The sequence below is a fragment of the Poecilia reticulata genome, chromosome 4, assembly GCF_904066995.2.
Source record: "Poecilia reticulata chromosome 4, P_reticulata-male-v2, whole genome shotgun sequence".
Classification (NCBI taxonomy): Eukaryota; Metazoa; Chordata; class Actinopteri; order Cyprinodontiformes; family Poeciliidae; genus Poecilia; species Poecilia reticulata.
Genome location: NC_088833.1, coordinates 15,423,106 through 15,443,273, shown reverse-complemented (window position 1 = coordinate 15,443,273; position 20,168 = coordinate 15,423,106). Strand labels below are relative to the sequence as shown.

Below are 20,168 nucleotides of genomic sequence, written 5' to 3'. Positions count from 1 at the left end.
CACATTTATATACAGCACTACAGACAAAATAACACCAAAGTCAAGGAAACAGACTCAGCAGCTGTCAGACTACATTTTTTTTTTATATCTCCTACCAGTTTTCTGTAACTGTACGTGCCTCAAATTTCAAGCATTAACTCAAAGTGTGCCAAGCAGACTAAACATGTAATGCAGTGCTTGATGAAAGTTGGTCACTCAGGCACAGACGTAGAAATAAAGACCTCAGACTCAGGCACACATCTGAGGGGCTGGAAAATGCATGAGCACGTGTGCACACAACAGCATAGCTGTGTAGAACAGAAAAACCCACACAAATCCACATGCACAGATTAGAGAAACACAGACTCCCAGAGACACAATAATCAGACAGTGTGAAATAAATCTCCTCAAAGGCGTGTGTCAGGCAGTGATGGGGGACCATTGTGATGTCTGAGTAATAATTCTTTTAATACGCCTTGTTTCACAGACTGACTGTAATCAAACAAGAGACTGGATCCCCTTGGCTATAAGGCTCAGTGTAACCATAATCACTACCTCTCTCTCCCTCGCTCCGCTTTCATGTAAAGCGACGCTTTATGACGTTTTAAATCATAATCCCAGGTTTGCTGGTGCTTGAATGCTTGTATGTTGTCAGTGGGTATCATTTAACAGCACTCTGTACAGCAGTTTAACTTCAGCCATTGACACATTTCAAGGGGAGAGATTACAAGCAGCTTGAGCTTTTGATAAAACATCATGTTTCAGGTGTGTTCGGGAAAGCAGTGTGAAATGGCCTTTCTCGTCTGGCGCTACCCATTGTCCATAATGTTTGACGCTGGAGAAGAACCAAAGATTATATTTCAGGTCATGGACTGAGGTTAAGCACTAAAAAGTCTTCAGTTGCATGTAAGCAAGGGCTGGTATGAAGGTCTCACTTTGTGCACAGATAACTCTATGCGAAAATAACGTACTGCCATATTGACAAAACGGTATAAAACAAAATCTAACTGCTTTTCCAACTAGTTTTAAGAGTGCTACTCTCATAAGAGTGATGGATGGCACTACTCAAGTGACCAGACTAAACATTGAATGTCAGTGTTTTTAGCTGCCTTCTCTATGCAGATGGAGTAAACTTGGCTTAGTTGACCACTTCCTTTTTCCTTTCATTAAAATGACTTTAAATCAGAAACAGAAAAAAGAAATGTGGTTTTGAAACTGTAACTGTTTAAAAACGTGGTATGCAATGACGCTGGTCACCAGCTGATGCCAGAAAGCAAACTGAATTGTTGTCAATTCAGTTGACAATGGCATCAGCCTATAGTCGTGGTAATGTCACAAATCAATTGTAAACACATAATCTGACTGAATCAAAATACGTAAATGGAGGTTATAAATCTAAACAAAAGTCACGATAATTGTACTATAAGATCTGTAACATCTTGAAAACAAATATCACAGTTTACATGCTCACAGAGTTCCTTTACATTTTTAAAAATCAGGAAAAATATATATATTTTTGGCATCTGTCGACAATGCCATAACAAAGTTGAGTCCTGTGAGCTCCTACACCATTACGGCAACAGGTGACAAGTTTTGAAAGCATCTTGTTCTCTGCTGTCTGTTTTGTTTTCAGTTTCAGATTTTCCATTGTGTTATTTTTTGTTTGTTTGTTTGTTTCAAAAAGCTTGATTAAATTAAAAAACATTTCCTGGCAATTTCTGGTAAAGTTTTGTATAAAGGCGTTAAAGATTGAGCAAGAAATCTGGAAAAAAACGAGTCAAGTAAAACTTGCCAGCATCTCAGCAAATTGAGCAGAAATTCCAAGACTTAGGGAGAACTTTGTTCAATAGGACAACATTCAGCAGGAAAATGTGTTTTGTGACCAAATGTGCTGCTACTCCTCCCTGTTAGCTAATTGGCTGCAGAGGCTCAACTAGCTGGTTGTTGCCTGGGTTTCCTCAGCCAATCATTATTCAGAATTGGCCTATAAATAAAGTCCGTCAAGTTGTACCAATTGTGCCCTTTGGCAATTTATTCACAAACACACCGTGTCTGTGTGGAGGTCTTAAACATTTTGCTACGTTAGCCTATTTGTTATTTTGTAAAACTTTTGTAAGTTTGTGTTCTGCTGTAATGTTCTTGAATTGTTGTTTCTCAAATTGGCCTTGTAGAAAACGACTGACATTTTTTTGGGGTTGTGCAGCACATTTTTTTCTGTTCATGAGAATGAGAAGAAGGTTAGATGAATATTCATTTTTTTTTCTTCTAGTTAGTCAGGATGTTAATTATTTAGGTGCCTTTGTTAAATAAGGTATTATTAGATGAGATGCTTCATTTTGATGAATTGTGCATCACACTCCTTACTTTCTCTTTCATTTTTGTTTGAACTTTTAGCAAGAAATAAACAGGGAAAATGCTAAATTTGTCTTCCGGCTTTGCCCATCTAGATTTATGTTATGCTATTACTGCACAATATTAAGAAAACATGACTATCAGTGTTATTGCTCAACATTAGAACGGCAGTATAAACAGCAATTACCCCACATTCACTTCAGCACTCTTTTTCCATCACCACAATGCCCTCAGCACTCTTACAAAGTTTTAGCATCTTGGTCACCAAGATTAATACTAGAAGTGAGCATAAAAGACAGTGCCAAGACACTGTCTTTTATGCTCAGTGTCTTGGCACTGTCAAGCAGACAGAGTCAAGCAGATTGTTACAGCGTGAAACATTTGAATGCACGAACCCCCTAAAACATTATAGCCTACCAAATATTTCCATGTTGCACAAATTGATATGGCCTTGATGACTGTGATACATTGTGCAGTCATTTGTTAGACCATTTTCCCCAAGACAAGCTTGGGTGTGTAACAATTAGCACACACAGGGAATCTAGAATTAATAATTATTAAAAAATGACAATAAAATGTTGCCAAACATTATAATATAAAGCGAAATGACTGATTAGATTTGTTGGCTTGTGCAGTTAATTAAAATCAATGTCATTCTGACAGTAGATTAGGTCAATGAGTAAGAATTTGCACTCAAATCGGAAGCTAAAGAGATTTTCCTTATCAGAATTACTGAGTCAATCTAAAATGCTTCCCTTTAAGGAAAGGGGAAAGTAGAAAAATTACTGTCTTTGCAGTTTTGAAAAAAATAAATCCTTGCTAGACATAAAGCTGCTGAAGCACTTGAAACATTATTTCTGAACGTCAAAAGTATGCAGTGTGATCCCTGATCTTCATGTGCGTGATGAGCATCCTTGTCCTGTTTTTGTATGTATAGTTTCCCAGGAGGCAGAGCTCTGGATTTACTTAAATCCAGTCATTTAGAGTGAACTGCTCCCACCAGGCTTTATTTGAGTAGTCTAGCCATGGTCTTACCCTGAATTCAGGAGAAATAGAAATGTGTACGTTTTACTCGTGGCCATGTCTCATAGCAGATCATAAGAGGCGCAAAGATCAAAGTGAGACAGAGAAAAAAAATAACAGTTCCTACAAATAAGTAGAAAGTAAACTAAAACTAAAATCTGATCACAGTGGCGAGGCAATGGCAGAGGGAAATAGTAGACGGAAGTAGACAGACAGAGAGAAACCATAGCATGACAAATAAGGCAGGAGGACAGGCAAACAAAAACAAAAAGGGTGATTTTCCACATCGATAACCTCTCCTTTCACACCGCTGTGTCCACTTGGGCAGCTGACGGGGGCTTAGGGAGAAGGAGGGATTGTTGCTCAGGCAAACAAACAAATTGGCCGTTTTTAACACGTCCTGGACCCTGGCGCTGTGCAACTGGTGACTGTGTCATAGAAACAAGTCATTGCCATTTTCCCTGAGCACATAAAATGGCTGTAAAAGCTAGATGTTGACTTTGATTTTACAAAACACATGAAAATGTTTTTCACCCAGTGGTAGTGTAGACTAAGGCTATGAAGCCATGTGTTTCAGAATTGCCAATTAGGTTTCTTGAAAGGAAAAAAAAAACGACTGGGTACAGATGGATCTATAAACTATGAGTTAAAAAACAACAACAAACGAATTAAGAAATGAAGTGCTTTCCATTTTGGCCATTGTTGTTATAGTTATTTTTGGAAACTCAGCATAATGACAGAAACATACAACTAGAACTACAACAACCATATCTTAGTAGATGACTTTATGTAGATGACTCTTTCTTAACATGCCCTATCGGCTTCTTATTAAAGAGTAGGTTGTTCATTTCACTCTCAACTACTGCAATCTATGTGGAAAGTGGTTATCATGAAAGACAGTAACACAGCAAAACTTAAACCATCTGAACTAACCACTGGGAAATCAATTAATGTGTTACTGTAGAAGACATCCTATTTTCTGGATAAGCAGACACGTGAGATTATTGTGATAGGTCTAAATGAAATACTAAAATAACACTCGCTAAGAGAAGACTGTGCGGTTGCCATGACGACAGACATTGGCGTTCATGTCAATGCGCTCCTGAATAACAACTGTGCAAAGGTATATTGTTATCCATGTCTGCAGCTGCCATTTGTGCTCCGCTCTTTGATCCGTGATAACACTGCTAGCTTTTGTGTCCCCTTAAAGTGTCACTGACACCAATAAAACCACTTGCAGGAGACTATAAATGCAGTGTCGATGTGTCCGTCTGTTGTAATTGGGTCAAACCTCAGCACCAACTTTTGACGTAATCAGGGTAAGTCAAACCGTAAACAAATAAGGTTGAACGCAAAGAAGCGGAGGACACTGTAAACGATTTCACCGAAGAGTTGAGCTGTTTCCACAAAATGGACGTGAGAAAGGATGAAATGGAGCTACAAGTTTTGAAGGGGTAAAGTTTTGAACTGACACAGAATGGAAAAATAAATAAATAAATCTGTGTACACTTATGTTTATGTTTGTCCCAATTTCAAATAGAGGCTGCTTTATTCCTTTAAAATTTACATCTATCTGACTGACTTTCCTTATTGCTGCTCTAAATATTTGCATGCGCAAGTTAACCTCTATGGAAGCACCAAAGAAGACAGGAATAAATCATCGTGCTGCTTATTAGAGACCTGTGTATTCATCAGACTGTATGAGGTAAGCTCTCCGGGGGGGGCCTCCTAATGCATACAAGTCACACACAGTTATAGCAGCTGAGCATTTTTGCATTGTAAGGCATTTTCCATACATTGAAAATACAGGGCATCTTCTTGACCACATGCAGAGCTGTAAAGTTAATTGCCAAGTCATGCCAGTGAACTGTACCCAATAATGTCTAACAAATTGTATCATTTTCGTTCTTAAAATCTCCTATAGCCCAGGGTTCATTTGAAGTTGCAGCAAAGTTCAAAAGTGTCTGCATATGTATTGATGTCTTAAAAGTTAAGATTTGTGTGGGTCTTAATTGCAGCATAACTGAGCTGTTGTATATTGGTGATTTTGTTACAAGAAAAAAAAAAAAAGTTTTACAGTCTCTTCTGTGTCCCATTACAAAACTAGTCAAAGTTTTGTATACATGTTTGGTTAAAAACTGCTTTAATATGTGACATCAGAATAGACTTTCTTTTCAATATAAAAATATAATGAGTTTTCCTGGGGATACCTCATTTAAATCAATTTAATTATGTCATTTGTAATACTCAATGTCGGACAGTTTTCTTTTACAAGTTCCGATATGCAAAGAAGAAAACTTGCAGTTAAATGAGCAGATTACGGGGCTGCGGCTTCAAGCCAAGAGTGAGACTTGCTGACCCATTTAATGTCTACTTCCAGTGAAGCCGCAGTTTGGATGTGACCCCATCTATTCCTCCATAATCCTACAAGAGATGATCTTGTCTCTAGGCGGGAAAAATTATCAGAGGTGACAAGAACTCAACTGTCTGTCACACAGTGCTTAAGCATCACTTTGAGGTTTTGCTTTAAATGTCAAGCCAAATCAAATGGGTTAGATGTTTGTGCACTTGAGAAATATTGGGGCAGTGCAAGGAGAAGCTGCATGGAAAATTCTGCGTCAGCTGTTTTTCTCCTAAAAATGCCTCAATAAGTTACCCTCTGTGCATGCAGCAAAATTCTTTTTTGAAGATAAATCTAATTCTCGCAAATATAACAGCTCTTCCACATCTTGGAAATAAAAGCACACTTGTTTGACTTGCTAAGGTTTGAGGGAGTCCTGAGCTCATCCCAGCACTTATAATTTTGAAGTAAGGTCCATACATAGACAGTCATGCAAGCAATCCACTAAGATGAGTTCAAAAATCACTAATTAATCTTTAAAATGTTTTTGGATTACATTTTAGATCATGTAGATTTCACTTCAATTTGTTTTCAAAGTTCTGCACTCTTTTTACCCCAAATTGCTCAAACGCATTGTGCTTTTTGATAGCTTGTTTTAGTGCCAAGTGAGGCAGTCAAACGAGCATCAAGATATTAAAGAGAGGGCGTCCAGTGACAGCAAGAAAAAAAAGTGCCATCATTTAAGTGTCAACATCAGCCATGTGGGAGGACAAGTTTATTGACAACTTGATGATCATCCTGGACCATTCTGGCTCACTCTCATCGACTTCAGCTCAACATACATTAGTCAGCAGCAGGGCCAGACTCAGGTCTCATTTGTCAAGAAGAGAGAGCAAAGTCCTTGTTGACATTAAAATAAAAATGTGTGCCCCAAGGAGGACATATGCTGTGTCAGCTAGAGTCTGCAAAGCTTCCAAGCATACTCAACAGCAAGAGAGGATGGGGTTATTACATTGGTCGGGAAGTCTAACTGTGTGTTTAAGTGAGTTTTCCCACTTTGCAGACAAATAACTGGACTGTACCAGACCCCATTAAAAACATCTGATTCTGCTGTCGGGGATCTGCGTCAGTTCAACGACGAACCGATCAATTGAGCATAAAGCCTGCTTGCTGTAGCTCAATCCATATCAGCGAGGCTAAAAACGGAGACTCTTTCTGAACTGCTCCCAGATTATTTCACAGCCAGTAAACAATAATTTTCTTCCAAAACATGCAACGCAATATGAATCAATTTTTAAATTTTCTTCACACTACAACAACAAACTTTAAGCACTGCATGATTATGAAGTGGGGTGGAAAAAAGATAGATGTTTTCAATTTTATTTTACAAAAAATATTTGAAAAGTTTGGCAGGTACACTGTATGTATCCTGCACACCCCAGGTTAAGATCAATGTTTTCCAGAACCGGCTTTTGCTACAATTATACCAACAAATCTCTTGGCCATTTGTCTACTGTTTGCATGTTTTTATTTGCAAGATAGCTCGAGTGCAGTTAGATGGGCTGAAGATTGTCTATGAATGGCAATTTCCAGGTCTTACCATAAGCCTCTGTCTAAGTTTGAAGTCTTTTGTGAACTTCATTGGGCTTTCCTTTACTATTTAGCTCAATGAATGTTTCCATTATTCTTCACCAGATTTCATGTCCCTACTGAGAAACATCACAGCTGCCACAATGAAAATAGTGTTTTCAGAGTGATGTGTAGTGTAGCTTTAGCAACAATTTTCTTTTCATTTGACAGTTAAGAATTACTTTGTGCTCATAAGCAATACAATATGATTCAATTAAGTCTGTTTCTGTAATGTGACAAAATATATACAAAATGAAACATTTTCCCAAAGCACTGTAAATTAATTATTATGTGGTAAAAAGGTTAGGAATGTTCAAGGTTTACTTCCAGAAACCTTGAAGCACACCATAAATTTTCTAGCATAAGTATGTAAAACAGTTGCTTATTCATAATCTAAAATAAGGGTATAAATTTTTACCACATTATCCTCATGAAATTATTTAATAATACTTGTAAAATGCAACTAGTGAATTCAGTTCTGTCATATTTTCTGTGGAGGAACATCAAACATTCAAAGGCGGAATAATAACAATTCTAGCTGTGGCAGTGGATTTCTGGCATATTACTTATTACTTCTTCTTTGAAAACTGGACTTTATTCTTTGTCACAGTAAAGCCTGCCTCTTACTGGCTATACTGAAGCTGTTCCACTGACTGAACCCAATTTAGCAGCCTTAGCCCACAACCTATCACTACCAAAGTGGACGAGCAAACATATTAATAAATATCGAGCTCCCTGATAATCTGTGGAAAAGTTGCTTGACCTCTGTGGCTCATCACTGAATGTGTTGGGTATGTCTTGGGCTTAAGATTCTGGGTGTGAAGGGGATTAGGATAATTGCTGTTATTATATTCTCAGTGCAAGGGCTATCACAGGTCTGGACTAGCTACTTCTCTGCTCTTGACAACTAAATTAAAAACATGTGCAGCTGATGTAACCCTGGATGATTGATCCTTCTCCCTCGTGTCTAACATCTCTTTCCTAGGCGGGACCTTAAATCCTTACACTCTTGTCTCGGAGGGTGAGATGTTTTTTCCTCTTTTTAATAGCCAACAGAGATTTGGCATTTCAGCATTACTCCGGGAAGGATCTCACCTTGCCCTCGGCCAGACTTTACACATGTCCTGGCATGTGTGTTTCCAGAGTTGCAGACATACTGTAACTCAGCTTCTACCCGTCTCACTTGCTCTTAAAAAAGGACATGCTAGCAGTGGTCCCCCAAGCTTTAGCATCTGGTGCTCTGGGAATGCAGGGATGGTAAACCTCTCCAAATCCCCTGGATGCTGATCCTCCATGATAAGGTAACTTGCTTCTAGGTGTTGTTTATCACTTCAGACAGCCTCAAGATGCTTTCCTACTAAGAGCTTTCCTTAACATATCTTTGACATATAGGGTTCTAAACTAAAAATCAGTCAGTTATGGCACCTGATAGTACATGTGGAATACCAAGGATTCATCAAATGCACCTGTTAGGAATTTAAACTTTTCTGCAATCATGTTTACATGTACTGTCTGTAGAAGATGTGTATGTGAGGCTAGTTCTTACCATGTGCTGGGTCAGGCGGGCCAAACTCCAGGTTGTACCTCAGGACGTAAAAGTTATCCCACACATAGAGCTGGTTATCTCTGGGATTATAATCCACAGCTGCAATGTACTGGTACTGATTGGGAAAGTGGATATCGACAAATTCCCCACGATTCTGTTTGGTGTTATAAACGTAATCTATCAGACTTTTGCTGACCTCGCTTTCATTGTCTTCATAGGTGGAGCGCACAACGTACAATACTCCACAAACCATGAAGGCATTGGAGGCTGAGCGCTTATCATATGCAGTTTCCCAGGTAGCCTCAAACCGAAGCGTGTACGGGTTCAATTGACTGATAACCATCATGCCATTGTTCTGCTCAGTGGCGTAGATCACCCAAAGCCCATTCTCGTCTACCGCCAGGTCAATGTCTGTTTTGCCTCCCCACTTGTAGGGGGACGTGTCGTGGTAGTTGGCGTTATTGATAATGGCCTCGCCACTTTTGATGCGAGTCCTCAGGTCAAACTTCACAATATTGCGCGTGCGCTCCTTGTTGAAAAACACGGCCCCGTCGTAGACCACAAATCCAGTCCCGTCCACCCGGTGAGGCAGCTTGTAGGTGATGGTCTGCCGGGCGTTTTGGACGTCATCCAGGGAGGAATATTCGATTAATGTGTCTGTCCTATATGGAGTCCAAGGCATGAAGTAGATTTTGTCGCCAGCTTGAAGCGGGTCTTTGCACCAGGCCCCAGCTTGTTGCTCCACCTCAAACCGAAAGGAAGGGTCACCGACAGCTTTCAGAGTCCCAGGACAAAGAAAAACTAGCAATGGGAGAAGAGTAAAATGAGAAACAGGTACAGGTTAAAAGGTGAAACATGAAACTAGGATTTATAATCACAACACGTTCTCTGGCATCAATTTCTTCTACATAATTTCTAATCAAAGTATGAACAAATATTTATGGGCATTATGCACAATCACTATAACAATTTTAGTCAGGGGCACAAAAAGAAAACAAAATACAAAAGTTATCAAGCAAATTATTAAATTGTAATATAAAGTTTGAAACATTAAAGGTTGGCCTCAAACATTTACTGCTGACTAGAACATAAAAAAGGGAAGGGGGTCGAATAGAAACATAACCTAATAAAAAACTGGTCCTGTAAACAACAACAAAACTAAAAAAAACTAAACAAAATAAGTCACTTGGCAATAGATGGTAGAGGTTATGACAGAACAGGAGTCAGCCGAGTCTGCAAAAGTGTGTGTGTGTGTGTATAAGTGTACTTGGACTGTCCTCGAGTACACCACTCCATTACACCAGAAATGTTTGTCTTTACAAAGTGGTGCAGATATCACAATCGTTACATTTTAAGATACTTTAACTAAGGGTTTGTTGAGGTGTTTTGGTTGTTGCTTTGAGGTATAAAAGGCATAAGAATCAACAGACAAAAGAGAAGCAAGTGGTCAAGATGAAAGTAATGTTGGAGGAAGAGTGAGAAGGGGGAGCTTGGAGAAAAAGGGGACAGTAGAATGCAATAGCTTGAAAAGAGGCCCAAGAAATACTGTTACCATAGCATGCTATGGGAAGGGGTTTGGAAGCCAGGCAATAGGAGATTCTGCTGAGTAGCAAAAGCACACAGGGAGAATGAGAAGAGGATGTCCCTAAGGACTGCAGCCAATACACCCCCATTTACATCTTTTGGGCTGCATGTGTGCCATTTCTTTTATGGCCAGCCTCACTACTTCCCTTACAGCTCTTCTCTGGCCATTAACATTACAGCTGGAGAAAGGGGGGAAAGGGGCGGGGGGAATTCTGAAAGGAAACATCTGCAATGTGTTTGTAGAGGCCACCATGAGAAAATAGGTAATTTACAACCAGATGCCACAAAACAAGGAGCTAGGGTTTTGATCATGTCTGTTATTTACCTTTTTGCTCCACTTCTATTTTAAGCGTTGGAAGAGAGAATGAAAGGGGTGCAAGGGGAAAAAAGAGATTAATATGAATTAACTGTCATTGCTATGATTACATATGCAGTAACATGTTATGAGACATGGAAATAGATGGGTACACCTATTAGAAGCAGGAAAGTTGTGAGAAAGATGGCACACAGCTGTCAAAGTCCTGTTGTAAAAAAGAGGTTAGACTCTCACAGACAAAAATGGTCCGATCACAGTTGTTGCGTTTGTGAACAGTTGTCAGATTGGTTTATTGTGGTGGATGGATTTTAACAAAACTAGATTCCACGTATTTAGTTTTGTGCTGTCCTTGATGACAACTTCCATTTCGCTTCTACATAAAACATAATATATTTCAGTAAAACTTCTCAACAGAAATGGTGTTGAACACAACAAAAGCCGTCTCTTTTCCAGCAAGAAAGAGGGCAAAAGCAAACTTCATAATAATCATGGTTTGCACCAATGAATGCAACGGATTTTCAAGGTAAGTTGTTGGAAGGCCAAACTGAAGTAGAACCGTACTTTGGTTCCTTTAATCCACCCACCACCACAAACCACAAAAAGTAGTTCTTTTTTATTTAGCTGTTTTTCTTTTACAAAGACGGGTGACAAATCAAAGTAAAAAATAAAAAATAAACAGAACAACTGATGGAAGAGACATAGGGTATAGGCAGATGGATTAAGTAGTTAACAACCAAATATGCTTTAAAACATGTGTACAAATGGCAAGCCTTATAGGTAGTCTCAAATTTGGTAAAGAGAAGTGGGAAGGAAAATATCTAAACTATTTTAAAATGTTGTTGCTAAAGTACCTTGCTGTGTTTTCATCTAATGTTTTTGCATGTTTATGTGAGATGCACAAAACACAGAGCTTGATTTTTTAACTAAAAGGGAAAAGATGTATGGATTTCAAGATTTTTCACAGATTAAAAGCCTGATCTACATTTAAAATGCCCCTCTTTAGTCTGATACCAATAAATAAAATACATCACTACTAATTGCCTTCTTAAGTCCAGAGCCCGCCTGTGTGTCTTTTAATTTTAGTGTTAATATAGCTGATCTATGAAGGCCTTAGAGGTTTGTTAGAGAACAGCAGTGAACAAACTGCATCATGAAAACCAAGGAACACAGCGGACAAGTCAGGGATAAAATTATGAAGAAGCTAAAGTTAGGCTTAAAGCAATATCTCAAGCTTCAAACATACAATGAGGTGGATTATACCTAAATTGACAATTCGGTAAGGAGAGAACTAGTCAGAGAACAAGAAGCCAATGGTAATTTTGGAGAAATTGCATAAGTTCACAGAGCTCAGGTGGAAGAATCTGTCGACGGGACAAGTATTAGTCACTCTCTTCACAAATTTGGTCCTTGTGGAAGAGTGCCAAGAAGCAGGACATGATTGAAAAAAATCCATGAAAAGTCCAGTTATCAATTTGCATCAAACCATGAAGGGGACACAGCAAAAAGTGCTGTGGTCAGGTAAAACATAAAATAAGATCCATCCAACTTGCAAAGTGCTACATGGAGTGAACATCATCCCCCTTAACGTCCCCAAGGTAAATGGTGTCGGCTGCATCATGAGGGGGAAAGCTTTTCTTCAGCAGTTATAGGGAAGCTGGCAAAAGATATGAAAATGGATGGACTCTGCAAAGTATTGACTTGGGGGAACTAAATCCGAACGCCTGTCTTGCTCATTTTCCTTTCGCTTCAGTTATGCGCTACCCTGTTGCACTGTTAAAGTTCAAGGGTTTTGAAACATTTTTGCAAATCCCCATAATGCACAGACTCTGACTCACTGTGAATGTGGAGGTTTATAGATCCTTTAGTAAAGATAATTCTCAGGCTGATCATTAGCAAATTATATCAATAAATATTGCTAGGCTGCGTAGGGGGCTGTCAAGTATAAAAGTAATGGAAGTATCATTAGACTATGTAGTATGGAGACCGCATCATCCTCCAAAAAAAAAAAAAGGAACAGAAATACTGCCCATTCTTCAATGCAATCATAGTACATTCAATAGATATTTAGCACTGATAAACTGAAAGGGACAAACACTTTTGGTGCTAAAAGTAATCTCTTAAGTTTTAAGAGGGACATTAAAACCCTCTTAAAGGGGCGGGGGGCATTTACTCACTATAATCTCTGAACCCTCAATATTGTGTACTAGAAACAAAATATCTAAACTGTCGTCAAAACGGGCCAAAAATAAGAACTGGAAGCACATTCAGTCATATGGTTTATGATAACAGATTGTGTTTTTTCTAATATGTTTTTGTGGCTGGTAATTGGAATTTGGTTTTCCAATTTTTAGTCAGTGTGCAGAACACCAAAATAATACCCTTCAAAGACTCTTACTTGACATAATTACCATACATAATTAGTTGTTAATGTTAATTTTGTTACTTTTTATCAGAATTAAGACTGTAAACACAATAAGAGTAAAACAAAAATGCGATGAAAGAGCTGTACAAAAATGTAAGAACAATTACAAGGTTAATTTGACTATTTCTTTCCCAAATGATTTCTTTCTTAATCCAAGGTTTTAAATTAATATATACCAAGATCAAGAGTGTTTACTTTATTCATAAAAAGATAAGAGAATCTTTAATGACAAAAAAATACACAAACTATCTAAATCAGATTAATGCTTCTTAGCACTACATTATCTAATGAAATATGGTTTATTCAAATTGTCCAGTCAATGCCTTGAGTGACTTAAGCTGTGCATTAGGTGCTTTATGACTTAAGACTATATCAAGGCACTTGGGTTTTCCTTTCATTTGTCACCCGTCTGTAATTACTTGACAAAAAAGTCTTTAATAATAAAAACCACCTATAACTACATAAAGAACAGATGAGAAATAACATAAATTATTTGAACAAATCACATAAATACTGCATGCAAAACTAGAACTCCCACCTTTGACAAAGTTCACAATATAAATAATATCTGACTTTTTTTTTTTTTTTTGCACTGATTTAAAAAATGCTCAGTGAGGAAAATGAATGGAAATAGAAAAAGAAGAAAAAACCCAGAAACCTTAGTTAGCAGATGTGTCACGTGTTGGTAATATATGGCAAAAACGTAGTAATGTGTGAATAGAAGAGACTCAAAAACTATAAGTGATGAAAAGTATACGCTGTATAAAAAGACTAAAAACAAAAACGTTTTTGGCAATGTTGAAGATTAAGTCAGACCAAACATATTCTGTTTTAGGTCAGCTAGGATTACTAAAGTATTGCCCTTTACTAAATACCAGAATAATGGAAAATTGTTCAAGAGTTTTTTTTCTATTTTTTTTTTATTTTCTTCAGATTGAGAGGTTTAAATGCATAGAACTGATTTTAATAATTAATAACTAGGATTAAATATTTTGGGTCTCCTTCCAGAGGCTCCTCACCAAATCTTACTGAAATTATAATCCCTTCCTGTACTGACTTGCCTTGTTTGTGCACATAGTTTTAGCTTTGTACACATGTAACTCAAATCAGGGCTGTATGATGACCTGTCCAAAGCACTGACTTTGTTCTTCACAGAGAACTTTGAAAATAACTCGGCAGTATGATTAGGGTAATTGTCAATTTGGGAGACCAAGCTTCAAATTTCTGGTTTATGTCTTGAGTTTTTGAGTCAATATTTGCACCAGTCCCTCCTGTGGTTTGTTTGCTACAACCTGATGCTACCAGTCTTGTTCTTCAGTTGAGTTGGTGTTATGTGGCTTCCAAGTTTCAAAATGTTTTTTTCTCTAAATGCAATGATAGTTATTATTGCCAAGCAGATTTATTTTCATCAGGCCACAAAGCATACTTTTAAAAATTATGGTATTTTTCCCTGTATGCATTTGAAGATTGTAATTTGGCTTTTTATGTTGTTTTGTATGGTTTTCTTCACTTAGTGACCTTTTAGCCTCTGTCAGTACAGGACACATTTAAGTGTGGGTAATTATACTCATTTACCCAGCTTCTGACTCTGTCTAACATTTTCACAGGGTCTTTTGCTTTTTGTTCTGGGGTCGATACAAACATTTAAAAGGAAAACAAAAAATCATCTCTGGGACAAAAGTCCATCTCCTCCTTCAAAGATATAATGACTGAACATTTCCATGCTATTTACACCTGTGTGTTTTTTGTTTTTGTTTGATTTTTTTATTGAACAGAAAAATCCTGCCATAGCAAATCTTGTTGCATTTGTACATCTAAATATAAAGTTCTATGGATTCTGAAATAAATCTAATTATTTTGTCATTTTTTAAATAAATAGCATTAGTAATTATAACTAAATTAAAACAGGAAAAGCTTAGTCAAATATAATCTCCTATTAAAAAATTTTTGCTTTTTATGTAGTATACTGTATGTGGCGATATAGTTTTAACTGTATGTCAGTCACCACAATTCAATGACAGGTCATGAGAATAACAATCATCTTGTGCTAAAACATTTTCATCTAACGTGGGTGATGTTGTTGCAAAATATAGTTTTAAACTATATAATTATAATAAACTGAGCATATTTTCCCAACTCTGAAGGCAGCTCAATATCCCAGAAAGATAATCCTCTTTCAAACTAAAAAGGGAACAGATAAAAACAACCCATCAGGGAATGGAAAAATGTTGGTCCTACTTCTTCAGATTCTGTGTATCTGTGGAAGGCTAAGCAACAAGTCTGATCCACTGACACAACAACATATAACACACAGAAACGTAAGGAAAGACGAAATAAATGAAATAAAGACTCAACATTTACTCTGTAACATGAGGAAGGTTATTCAAAAGATATGTGTGAATATTTCCCAGAATAAACTGAAGCCTAGGTTAGACAACGGATAGCTAAAGAAGGTTCGGTCTAAAATAACGTTTAGACTTGGAATGAGACGAAAGAGCTACATTTTGATATAAAACTGTGGAAGCGGGAAAAAACTACAGTGTACGCATCATACATTATCCCTTTTTTGCTGGAATAAATTATGATAAATTTAAAGGATTACAGTTTCAGTTATTGTAAAAAAAATAAACTCTTCTTAAAGTAGAAAACCGTATAATAAGCAATGTCATTGGTGACAACAAAATGACTTGGAATAAATGAACAAATAATTTCAGTGTTGATGTGTTTCTGCTGTGGGTTATGAGATACGATAAACCCAGATAATTAGTAATTTATCTACCTATGGCCAAAAAAGTAAAAATCACTTTTGTCTACAAGGTTTTATTGAAAAAGTTGCTTTTGGCCAACATCTGTTCTTCTGTCCGTACAGCTACTCAGTTGTAGTTTTTTAGTGGCTTTAACTACCTCTTTACCTTCCGAAACTTTATATGCTGTAATGAATAGTAGCAACAGCTATATTACAGGCATGGGGAACCTCGAGTTCTTCTTCATATGCATATTGCATAGAGTGGAACTGCTATTGTATTTGATATATTGGGCCACTCTTAATACTGGACCCTAACAAATGCAAAATAATTTTACTACACACAACTGAACATCAACAAACATTAAAAAAAAAAAAAACAAAAAAAAAAAACAAGAATACATTATATTTACATTGATTGACCAAAAACAGTGAGAGGTAGTAAAGCAAGTTAATAGTTTCTGCTCTGTTTGAAATTATAAGGCAGCTAAAGCATTTAATCAAACACACCATCGGCAAAACTCACCGCTTACAATAACAGCTTTTGTTTTGATATTTGGTTGGTTTGTTGCCAACAATGTAAATTGCAATAATTGAAATCTAAATAATGACTTCAGAGAAGTATCTGTCAGTTTTTTTCTCCTTTTTTATGCTTGTCTATCAACTGTTGGTTTTTGTTTTGTTTATTTGCTTAAAAGGGATCAACATGCACATAAATCAGTTTTCCGCAATCAATATAATTTCTCCTTAGATTAGGGACATCTTTTTTTCAAAACTTATCTGTCAGAAATGCTCGTGTCTGACCTAGGCTTCAGTCACAAAAGAGAATGGAACCTTGAGATGCATAAGGGTCCATTAATAAATGCACTCCATTCTGCAGAAGAAATTCAAGTGTGTTGTGCCCAACTAAGGGATCAAATATGGACAGGCGAGCAAGCAACGTAACAACAGTTATCTGAAGCATCCACAGTTAAAAAATAGGAGTGAAATTAAAGACACATAGCTGGACAGACAAACATGGCCGAGGAAAATCTGGAAAGAAAATAACAACACATGGAGGAAGATCTGATGAGGTTAATAAAATGTAAAAATAGAAAGAACAATCAGTGTGATCAGAAATCGGAGAGCGAGGAGAGTAAGTCAGATACCCAAGAAGTTCCTGCAGATTGCACAGGGGGAAGGGAAGACAGTCAGTTTCATACAGCAACAGAACAAACACAAAACACATCTCAAACCACATTAACCCAAAGACACTACAATGGTCCCAATGGATATTACACACTATTTCTTTAGTATTCCAAACTGAAATGTCTTGACTTCTTATGATCACTTTCAAACATTGTTTGGTGTTGCATTTTGTTGTGATTTAACTTTAGTTACTCAAGTGGTTAAATTAAATCAGAACATAATTTAAATCATACAAAAAAATAAAATAAAATTAGGAGAACTGGGAGACTAAACAAAAATATTTAACAGAGACAAACAGTCATGCTGTTAATCGCTTGTGTCAATCACTGTCACATTTAGCTACGTATAGTTTTAGAAGCATTGATAATCAAACATATTGATGATGATAGATGGTTGTGCTTTCTGACACAGCTCTACCAGACTACAAGGTAGAGCATGGGTGCATATCAGTAAATCTGAGAATGTCAAAGTTAAGCTAGTTTTGTAATTCACTTCAAAAAGTGAAACTCCTGTATCAAACCCAGAGTGACTTATTTCAAATGTTTAGCTTGGTTAATTCATGATAATGGCATGTTGCTACAACGCAAAATAACAGTTTTGTAATATTACATAAGACCAACAAAAAGGCCAGCAGGCCATCACTAACACCCTCCCCAAAGTGGGTAAACCACAAAAGGTCTCAGTAAAAGAAGATGGCTGTTTAGAGAGAGCTGAAATGAAGCCTATCATTGGTAAGTTGAGAGGAAGGAAAACTGTTATAGAACAAGGTGCAGAGGTCCTTCAGACAATTGTGTAGCAAGATCCATTCATGAATTTAGGAGAGAATCAAAAGGTGTGGACTGCAGCTGTAGTCAGAACATCTGAGGCAATAAATGAGGCACTTTATTGAGAAATCAAGGTCAGAAAGTCTGTAGGATGACCATTGAAGGGACATAATCCAAATTGCTTCAGAGTCTGCTACATTTCCAACATAAAAAATGATTTGTGGAGACAAATATGCTGTAGTGTTGGTACACAGTTTAAATAAGTCCAAAGTCAATCTACTGGTAAAATTTTAGGGAACTTTCAACAAAAAGAGCACATGCTTTCCTCTGCTGACAACTGTATGGAGATGTCTAAATCTTTTTCAGCAGCACATTTTACCCATCATCACTGCCAAAGGCACCAATGTCTGGTTTAATGACCACTGCATCAATGGGCTTGACTAACTGGCAAACTGGCTCAACTTAAATGCAATAAGGCATTCACAGAGTATTGTCAAGTAGAAAATGAGTGACATCAGATGCAACAATTCAGACAAGCTGGTGGTTGCTCTTAAAGACATTCTGGACCTCCTTAATACCTCAGCAAACCCATAAGCTGATTACCACCAATCCTACCCACACTGATGTGGTAATTCATGTAAAGAAGCCCAAACCGAATATTGAGAGCGTATTGTACAGCACATGGATATACTTTTCAGTTGGATGGCAATTCAGCTTTAAAAATCCTTCATTCTTGGTCTTATGTAAAATTCAAACTGTGTGAAAGATAGAATTTTGTTTTTCATCAACACTTAGTCACACTTGAAAACCGTCCCTCTGTGTGTAACACTATAATAAATATATATTTTGTTAACAATTTTCTTAATTATGACATGCACCTGTAGAAGAGGCAAAAACACATTGCAGAGATGATTAATCATAAAAAACATCACATCTTTTGTGTTGCCTTCTTCAAGCAATTACTGAACCCAATTGAGCAGGTGACACTGTGCCAAGTGAAAGCAAAAATGTACATCCTCTGTTGGGAGAATGAAAAAAACATTCCTAATTGCCATTTGTGGCAAGGACCAAATTCTTACACTAAAAGGACAAAAATAGTGGAAATGTAGTCAACTTGTAAAGTCCACTTGCAAATGAGTAAAAATACAAATTTAATTTACTTGTGTGATTATATAAAGGCTTAAATAATAGGATGCTCAAATAAAATGTGCTATGTTGGTGGGGAAGCAGATTTTGATGTGTAGTAGTTACTGGTCAAAATGAGGACACTGTCTTTGCTCCCCATGTAGATCAGCTTAATGAGGATTTAATACCCTCTCTTGCAAAACATCTTGTGTCCTGGCAAATCCAGGGGAGCCTAAGCCCTTGGACCACTGAAATGTTTTTAATCACAAATCTTGGTATTTGGCATTTGATCTTTATCATCTGAAAACTAGAAAACTGTAGCAGGGGCTTTGCCATCCTGTCTGAAAGCTGCTGTAAGTGTTTGCTATGGTGAGAAAAAGTTAATCTTTCCCTGTGATTGCTTCTCTATGCATTAGTCTGACTACAAACCTATGTGTCGAATATTAATTATGTTTCACGGAAAGAGACAGAGGATTGGTAAATGGAAAGCAACAAAACAAGGAAGTCTACCAAACAAATCAAACGCTATCATGGTTTACAGTGGGGCTTGGATGGGAGAGGCTGGACTGGACTCGGGTTTGTCTGCACTAGACTGGGAGAACACTAAAAACTTACCAGGGCAGTTGTGATAGGAAACATTCTGTGCTCTTGATCCTATTCTGGTTGGACATGGACCTTGAGAAGCAAAAAGATACGGCTACAGACGTGCATGATTGGAATTTCTGAGTATGACGTGAGGACCTGTATGCGTTTTACTAATCCACCTTATTCCTGAAAGGGGTACAGGTCATGTACCCCTTGCTCATACATATAAGGTTTAGGCCATTTGGTGTCTTTAAAGATGTGAAATGGGGTCATCTACTGTTGGACATTTCGTACTGACCATTCATCAATAGTTTCTTACACACTTTAACAACCAAGTATTTCAAAGTAAGAAATGTTGATGGTCTTTTTATGTCTGCTGTGAGGGCATATAGTTAAATGATTCCAATAAGTAAAACAGGAGTGAGCATCTTTTCCATTCTAAATGGGTCAATTAGACTGAATAGATCCTTACAGATTATTATTATCGATTACATTAAATAACATGAGATTTAAGCATTTTATTATGTTTAAATTGACATAATTCCTGAAAAAAGTACAAGTAAATAACACA

General features: G+C 37.2%; 1 protein-coding gene across 43 annotated transcripts in view; it reads right to left on the bottom strand.

The window, feature by feature from the left end:
* adgrl2a (adhesion G protein-coupled receptor L2a) overlaps positions 1-20,168 on the bottom strand; it is a 124,341-nt gene that overhangs the window by 45,447 nt on the left and 58,726 nt on the right. For 36 of the 43 annotated variants that reach the window (XR_014087291.1, XM_081606328.1, XM_081606335.1 and 33 more), the window contains exons 5-6: positions 10,780-10,794; positions 8,871-9,671 (exon numbers count right to left, since the gene is read on the bottom strand). Coding sequence is in view for 42 of the 43 variants with exons in the window: in XM_081606328.1 (XP_081462454.1) it covers positions 8,871-9,671; positions 10,780-10,794 (816 nt within the window). In the remaining variant the exon portion in view is untranslated. The remainder of the gene's footprint in view (positions 1-8,870; positions 9,672-10,779; positions 10,795-20,168) is intronic. The other 7 variants (XM_081606339.1, XM_081606342.1, XM_081606303.1 and 4 more) reach the window with 1 other exon arrangement.